This window comes from Procambarus clarkii, chromosome 7 (genome assembly GCF_040958095.1).
Source record: "Procambarus clarkii isolate CNS0578487 chromosome 7, FALCON_Pclarkii_2.0, whole genome shotgun sequence".
Lineage (NCBI taxonomy): Eukaryota > Metazoa > Arthropoda > Malacostraca > Decapoda > Cambaridae > Procambarus > Procambarus clarkii.
The window spans coordinates 28,774,726-28,783,315 of NC_091156.1; the positions used below are offsets into that span (position 1 = coordinate 28,774,726).

The 8,590-nt window shown below is 41.6% G+C and overlaps 1 protein-coding gene across 1 annotated transcript; it reads left to right on the forward strand.

Moving 5' to 3' along the window:
- The first annotated feature begins 1,153 nt into the window (after window positions 1-1,153).
- Window positions 1,154-6,554, forward strand: LOC138357976 (zinc finger protein 211-like). Its single transcript, XM_069315216.1, has 3 exons — window positions 1,154-1,893; window positions 5,722-5,959; window positions 6,462-6,554. Exons 1-3 carry the CDS (start codon window positions 1,154-1,156, stop codon window positions 6,552-6,554), a joined length of 1,071 nt encoding a protein of 356 aa, XP_069171317.1.
- The last annotated feature ends 2,036 nt before the right edge of the window (window positions 6,555-8,590 follow it).

Below are 8,590 nucleotides of genomic sequence, written 5' to 3' on the forward strand. Positions count from 1 at the left end.
GAGAGAATGTGCAGTGACAAATGGGCAGGATTTGGGCAGATCTAGAAATGCCCGAAAGCCTTTGCGAGTTAGTAGCTTAAAAAGAATGTAAGAACACCAATGTTATGTACTCTCTCGAGAAAATGTATCTTCTTGTGTATAAAATGAATTAATGAATTCGTTTGTTTAATTCTAGTGCATGTAGGTGAGAACAGTTGTGAACGCCAGGTAGCGCACAAGTACATGAGCGCCCAAAATACTTTTATACAAAAGACATGTACAGACAGGCGTGTGGCTTCTGACTTCGTTTTTATTTATTAATATTACATATTAGGCGCTTACCTATAATAGTTATTATTATATACAAGTATATATATCACATAATAAATGTAAAAGGAATTTATCCATAAACTGACAAAAGTGTTGTCTTTTGTGCGTTGCATCGTGTTTGTGGGCATTCGGGTGTGTTGTGTTTAGGCTGGCGGGCGGCGTTTTTACCAAGTCCGGATTATGTCCATCACATCACTAAACTTCATTTAATAACGATATGCCTGTTAATAAGTAGAAGATTTTAATTATTAATAGCATTATTTTGTCGTTTTAATATTGAACACGTACACATATGCCAAACGTCCAAAGCTGGCGTCCGAAGTGGTAAAAATATTAGTGTACGATGTTGTCAGTGTACAGAGTGTCTTTTCCTTATCCGTGTCGACCACATGTTCCATGGGAGAACCGTTTCCTTCAAAAAGTAAATCATTGTGTGCTGTTATAATTAAAGACAAAATTATAATTACATTCTCTAATTGGAAAACACGATGAATTAAGTAAGTGTTAAATGTAGAAATCCAGTTAGAAAAAATATGAAGTAGAGAAAATAAGATGATAATCCGAAACAAAATATTGGAACGCCCAGGTGACAGACCACCGCCATTATCACACAACTTTGTGTATCCTGACATGAGCATTAAGGAAAAACTGCACCTGTTATAAAGAAGAAGCACCTCCATTGATCGCTCAGTGCTCACAACAAGCTTAGCTCTAAGAAACAACACTTAAGTCTTGCCTAACCGTTAACATGACACTTCACCCGTGACGCATCTCTCAACATCACCACTCGTGCAGTCATCTGGAGGAAATCATCTCCACTCAAACTGCACAAATCATAAAAAAGATGAAAAATCACCAGTGTTTAGAATGTGGGAACGTTTTAAGTCGTCTTGGAGATATGAAGAGGCACATGTTAGTGCATTCAGGTGAGAAACCTCACGAGTGTCCAGACTGTGGGAAGAGATTCAGTCAACCTGGACACATGAAGTCTCACAGGATTGTGCATACGAATGAAAGACCTTTTCAGTGTGGCGAGTGTGGCAAAACATTTAAAGAACGTAAAACTATAATACAGCACATGTTAGTACATTCAGGTGGCAAACGTCACGAGTGTCCAGATTGTGGGAAGAGATTCACACGTCTTGGAGACATGAAGACTCACTTGTTGGTTCATTCTGGTGAGAAGCCTCACGAGTGTCTTGAATGTGGGAAGAGATTCAGTCGTCTTGGAGACATGAAGACTCACATGTTAGCACATTTGGGTGACAGGCCTCATGAGTGTCCAGAATGTGGGAAGAGATTCAGTCGTCTTGGAAATATGAAGACTCACATGTTAGTGCATTCGGGTGATCGGCCTAATGAGTGTCCTGAGTGTGGGAAGAGATTCGGTCGTCTTGCCAATATGAAGACACACATGTTAGTGCATTCGGGTAACAAATCTCACGAATGTCCAGAGTGTGGGAAGAGATTCAGTCTATTTGGAAATCTGAGGACTCATAGGATGGTGCATGCGAATGAAAGACCTTTTGAGTGTGCCGAATGTGGCAAAAAATTTAGAGAACGTAGAACTATAATACAGCATATGTTAGTGCATTCAGGTGAAAAACCGCACGAGTGTCCAGAGTGTGGGAAGAGATTCACTCAGCTTGGATATATGAAAAGGCACAAGATGATACACAATTAATTCACATTCAGGTGATAGGCAAAACAATTTGAGTATGAAAGATGATCCAGAAAATGCTGATGTATAATTAGGCACATAGTGCATTTAATCTAATATACAGTTTAGCAATTGACCTTCATCATGAAAATATTATTCTATCACCATGTCATTTAGATGTTCCACAGAGGTAATTGTTATACTGTATTTTGTTTGAGAAATATGCTTCACAATAAAAGGTAAAGATCTAAAGGCATTTTATTATTTTGATTTCTCAGGAAAATTAGCTATTCCTCATAGTCCAAAGAACAAGAGAAGATGTCAATGTAGAAGTTAGATGCTCATTGTAGACAGCTAGCACTAGTGAAGCTGTAGAAAACTCAAAATTGTTCATAAGTAAAAAACTGTTTACATATTTTTTAAGATAAAAAGAAGTTTTGAATGTGTTTTTTCTTCATACCTGGAGAGAGACTCAAAAGTTCTTCTAACCCAAACCCAGTCTGAGACCTGGCTTAACTTTGAATAACGTGGTCCAACATGCTGTTGCTTGCAGCTGCCTGTTGGGCCCACATATTCACTACAGTCCGGATGGTCTGGTACTAATTGCAAGAATTTATCTAATTTATTTATTTATTTATTTTCTTATTTATTTATATATATACGTGAGGGTACATTGTGTTTATGAGAGTACATAAAATTTGTTTTTACATATTTGCAAATCCACTAAAATACATAGCATTTTGGGCAGATCCTTAATCTAACAGATAATTTTAAGTAGGTAATTTGTAGTAAAAAATTAAAAATATTAACAGGTACATTGTAAGACAATATAAGGTTCTTGAAGAAGTCCACCTTTGTTCTGGCAATACTTCTAATGCATGCTGGTAGAGTCTGTTGTTCCTGTATTCATTAATGGATAGACCCTGAACTGAATCTCTTATCTACTGTCTATGACAACAATCACTATAATAATAGCACTAATTTTTATTTGCAAGAAGCTACAATGGGTTGGTAAGATTACAGAAGATTGGTATTTTGACATTCATGCAAAGCCACCAACACACACAGCATTTTCGGCAGGTCCTTAACCTAACATACCAGGTAAGATGAAAAGGTACATTGTAGCAAGGTTTTATGTCAACAAATAACTACATTGTAAGTTAACAGAGGTAATGACACTGGTAAGGATATATGACTTAGGTACTAATACAGTATTGGGGAAGTGGGTAATACAAGATACGTTGTGAGTTTGAAGCACAAAGTAGGAAACTACAAAGGATGAAAACCAACGAGGATGGTACTTTTTGGTTTACTTTTGAACAGGGGATGGGTTGGACTATTTTTTAATTAATCAGGGAGCGAGTTCCAAAGACTGGGCTTTTTTATTTGCATGGAGTGTTTGCACAGATTTAGTCTGACTGGGGATATCAAAGCTGTACAGTATTTATTTCTGGTGTGGTGCTCATGGGTTCTATTACACCTATCACGGAAAAGTTAAAGTCTAAGATTAGAATTTAGGAACAAGGTTTTGTACATGTAGATAGCACATGAGAGTGTGTGGAGTGAGTGTATGTTTAGCATGTTAAGGGACTTAAACAGAGGGGCTGTGTGTTGTCTGAAGGCAGATTTTATTATAGTTCTGATAGCAGATGTTTGCTGAGTGATGATAGGCTTGAGGTAATTTGCAGTGGTTGAACCCGATGCACAGATACCGTATATTAGATATGGATAGATTAGTATATGAATCCAAAGTTGGCACGCAAATTGTAATTGACTCCTTGACAACCAGGAGCACATTGCAACTGGTGTACAATTGCAATGTATTTATATATATATTTATATATATATATATATATATATATATATATATATATATATATATATATATATATATATATATATATATATATATATATATATATATTAGTATATTTTGGTAGCAGTCTTTCCTGTAGACATATATTATTAAATATGACCGAAAAAGTAAGATTAATAATTCTAACACGAATTTTCTCAATATTTCTTATGGTTCTTTTCACTGTTGATGGTAATTGAAAAATCAATTCTCCAAAATTCATTTTTATTTCTAGTCTGACGCGACACTTGAACGCATTTCGTAATAACTTATTACATTTTCAAAGACTTTAGTTTACACACACACAACTATATCCTACAAACACTAAACAGAGTTTAAACAGCTTTGATTTTATACCTGCATTTGGGTGAGATGATATGTTACAACAGTTTTGGATGAGGTGAAAACAAACTTTCTACACAAAACAGAACACGAAACAATGGGTATAATATTTTGTATTGTAAAGGGAAGAATGGAAGTAACTACCGTATTTCTTGATGCTTCTATATTGGTGCGGAGTTTGAAGTGGGTAGAATATAATTGTGCATTAATTGGCTGTTGATTGCTGGTGTCGACTTCTTAATGTGTAGTGCCTCGCAGATATCAAGCCGCCTGCTATCACTGTATCTATCGACGATTTCCGTGTTTTTTGTTAAGACTTATCTGGTGATAGTCTGGTTGTGGGAAGAGATTATATGTTCGTTAATGGAGCCCTGTTGCTTATGCATCGTTAATCGCCTGGAAAGAGATGTTGTTGTCTTTGCCTATATACTGAGTTCTTTGAGGCTTACAGTCCCCAAGTGGGCATTTGAAGGCATAGACGACATTGGTCTCTTTTAAAGCGTTCTGCTTTGTGTCTGGAGAGTTTCTCATGAGTAGGTTGGCTGTTTTCTTGGTTTTATAGTAAATCGTCAATTGTATCTTCTGATTTTTGTCTGTAGGGATAACGTTTCTATTAACAATATCTTTCAGGACCCTTTCCTCTGTTTTATCAGCTGTGAAAAGAAGTTTCTGTAAAATAGTCTAATAGGGGGTACAGGTGTTGTGTTAGTTGTCTCTTCAGAGGTTGCATGGCATATCACTTTCCTTCTTATGATGTCTTGAATTAAACTATTGGAGAAGCCGTTGTTGACTAGGACCTGCCTTACCCTACAGAGTTCTTCATCGACTTACTTCCATCCTGAGCTGTGGCTGAGAGCACGGTCGACATAAGCGTTAACGACACTACTCTTGTACCTGTCTGGGCAGTCACTGTTGGCATTGAGGCACATTCCTATGTTTGTTTCCTTAGTGTAGACTGCAGTGGGGAAACCTCCGCTCCTTTCCATGACTGTTACATCTAGAAAGGGCAGCTTCCCATCCTTCTCTGTCTCATAAGTGAAACGCAACACAGAATTCTGCTCAAATGCCTCCTTCAGCTCCTGCAGATGTCTGACATCAGGTACCTGTGTAAAAATGTTGTGAACATACCTGCAGTATATGGCCGGTTTCAAGTTCATGTCGACTAAGACCTTTTGTTCGATGGTACCCATGTAGAAGTTCGCAAACAGGACACCTAGGGGAGAAACCAGACGAGGAACAACAGGGACAGATCCAGAGATAACCGAGGCCAGTGTAACAGGAACGGGACCGGCGACCACAGAGGCCAGAACAGCAGGATCACTCCAGGAGACAACAGAGGTAATAACCGCAGAGACTACCTGCGGTTATTACTACCTGCGGTTATTACTACCTGCGCAGAGACAGGCCCTCCGGCGCGTAAGAAGAGAGAAGATGCGATAGAGGATCTGTGCAATAACTTGGAAACTAGTATCAACCAAGTTTGGAGCAAACTCCGGCCGGAGCAAGGTAAGTCACAGGGAGTAATTAAGAGAACTAAACTCTCCCTCTCTTTTAGGTACCTCCACCCCAGCAAACCAGTCCAGTGCCCAAACTACAACCTAGTAGGCCTTAAACCGGTAATCCAGCAAATGAAGGTCGACCTCAAGCGTGGTGCGGAACGACGACGCAACTGCAACCTCACAAGGGAGGAGAGGGACGCCCTATCAACGCTGAAAGGACGCACGGATATTGTGATAAAGCCGGCGGACAAGGGAGGCCTGGAGAAAAGACAACTACAGGAACGAGATGAAGAGGTACCTGGCAGACACAGCAGCCTACAAACAGACACACAACCAGGATGAGGCGCTTAGAAACGCCCAAACGAGGAGTAAACGGATAGTCCTCAAGCTGTTCGAAAACAAGACTGGGGACGGGAAAGGAGGACTCATGCAGGCAGGGGCGATCGAGAGATTTCTTCCTAGCCTTTGAATCCATCATTCCCCACCTCTACCTTTTACCAAAGGTCCATAAAGCACTAGAAGAAACAACAGGAACGTGGCAAGGGAGACCGGTTTTAAGCGGCTGCCGGGCCCCAACAAGGCCGGTAGACTGGATCTGCACAGCCCTCCTGAACCCCCTACTACGCCTACTACCGGAAAGAATCAAAGATACGACGGATTTCCTCAAGAAAATTGCAGAAATTAGAGGCCCCGTCCCGAGAGGGGCCCGCCTTTTTTCCATGGATGTGGTATCGCTCTACCCGAGCATACCACAGAGAGAATTGCTGCAAAGGTAGTAGCATCTTTTTTTTTACAGATAACAGAGCAAAAATCAGACAGGAACTTCAAGACGCATGAGTATGGAGGATCCCCTCGAAAGAAACTCTTGAGGAGGCCATCCTCCATGTGATGAGAGACACCCTTTTGCAATTTGAAGGACGGGCATACCGGCAAATCAAGGGTACAGCGATAGGAGCATCCAGTAGTGTGGCAATCGCTGAAATATTTGTGCATGTAGTGTTCGAGAGGAAACGATCCCACAGGAAGGACGGACCAGCGGTATATTTCCGTTACATAGATGACATCTTCGGAATAATGGAGGACGGTTTCGCGTGCCTAGAAGGTTTCTTTTCATGGTCAAATACAGTTCATGAAAACCTTAAGTTTACCCTCGAGCACAGTGACTCCACGATTAATTTCCTAGATACAACAGTGTATATAGACCAGCTAACCAGGAATCTGCATACGAAGGCATACTATAAACCGACTAACCTTCATACGTATCTGAAATTTGACTCGAGCCACCCACTAGCCTTGAAGAAATCGCTACCCTACTCACTTGGACTCAGACTCAAGAGGATTAACAGCAAAGAAGAGACGCTATATCCCCAGCTTGATGACCTATGGGATATGTTTAGGAACAGAGACTACCCAGAGACAATAATACATGCGGCCCAGGAGAAACTCAGAGAAAAAACAAGGGCAGAGCTACTTAGACCTAGAACACAAGAAGTGGAAGACAAGATATGGATTCTTCCAACCCTCTTCTTCCCCGGCCCTGCAGCACAGCTTAAGATAAAACTCCAGGAAGTATGGACATGGATGAGGAAAACGTACAGTGAACATCCATCCAGGGTAAAATTCCCACAGAACCCTCCCATGATCGCCTGGAGGCGAGTTAAGTCTATAAAGGACCACCTTGTTAGAGCAGCTGTGGAGGTAGATCATCTCAACCAAACTGGGGGAGAGGACCAGCCCCAGGTTACAGTTCAAAGAAATGAAACTTACAGACCCTAACCTAACCTGACACAGGTTTGGTGTGAGACCTGTGTGGAGGCGGAGTATGCAGAGCGGTTAGGAGGGGCCTACAAGTACAAGCTTGGTGTAGTGGCATGGTGAAGTAACCTGGTATAGTGGTGTGGTGTAGTAGCCTGGTATAGTGGTGTGGTGTAGTAGCCTGTTGTTGTGGTGTTGTGTCGAACCCTGGTGTAGTAGCATGGTGTAGTAGCCTGGTATAACGGTGTGGTATAGTACCCTGGTGTAGTGGTGTGGTGTAGTACCCTGGTGTAGTGGCCTGGTGTAGTAGCCTGGTATAGTGGTGTGGTGTAGTAGCCTGGTATAGTGGTGTGGTGTAGTAGCCTGGTATAGTTATGTGGTGTACTACCCTGGTGTAGTTATGTGGTGTAGTACCCTGGTATAGTGGTGTGGTGTAGTACCCTGGTGTAGTGGCATGTTGTAGTAGCCTGGTATAGTGATGTGGTATAGTAGCCTGGTATAGTGGTGTGGTGTAGTACCCTGGTGTAGTGGTGTGGTGTAGTAGACTTATAAAGTGGTGTGGTGTAGTAGCCTGGTATAGTGGTGTGGTGTAGTACCCTGGGATAGTGGCATGGTGTAGTAGCCTGGTATAGTGGTGTGGTGAAGTACCCTGGTATAGTTGCGTGGTGCAGTACCCTGGTGTAGTGGCATGGTGTAGTAGCCTGGTATAGTGGTGTGGTGTAATAGCCTGGTATAGTTGTGTGGTGTAGTACCCTGGTATAGTGGCGTGGTGTAGTAGCCTGGTATAGTGGTGTGGTATTAGTGGCGTGGTGTAGTAGCCTGGTATAGTGGTGTGGTGTAGTACCCTGGTAAAGTGGTGTGGTACCCTGGTGTAGTGGCATGGTGTAGTAGTCTGGTATAGTGATGTGGTGTAGTGGCGTGGTGTAGTAGCCTGGTATAGTGGTGTAGTGTAGTACCCTGGTATAGTGGTGTGGTGTAGTAACCTGCTATAATGGTGTGGTGTAGAAACCTGGTGTAGTGGCGTGGTGTAGTAGCCTTGTATAGTGGTGAGGTGTATTAGCTTGGTATAGTATTGTGGTGTAGTACCCTGGTGTAGTGGCATGGTTTAGTAGCCTGGTATAGTGGTGTGGTGTAATAGCCTGGTATAGTGGTGTGGTGTAGTACCCTGGT

Coding starts and splice junctions, on each gene's coding strand:
- LOC138357976 (XM_069315216.1), top strand. CDS start 1,154: ATGAAAAATCACCAGTGTTTAGAATGTGGGAACGTTTTAAGTCGTCTT. Junction 1,894..5,721: donor AGAACTATAATACAGCATAT/GTTAGTGCATTC, acceptor CCTCTCTTTTAG/GTACCTCCACCCCAGCAAAC. Junction 5,960..6,461: donor TACAGGAACGAGATGAAGAG/GTACCTGGCAGA, acceptor TTTTTTTTACAG/ATAACAGAGCAAAAATCAGA.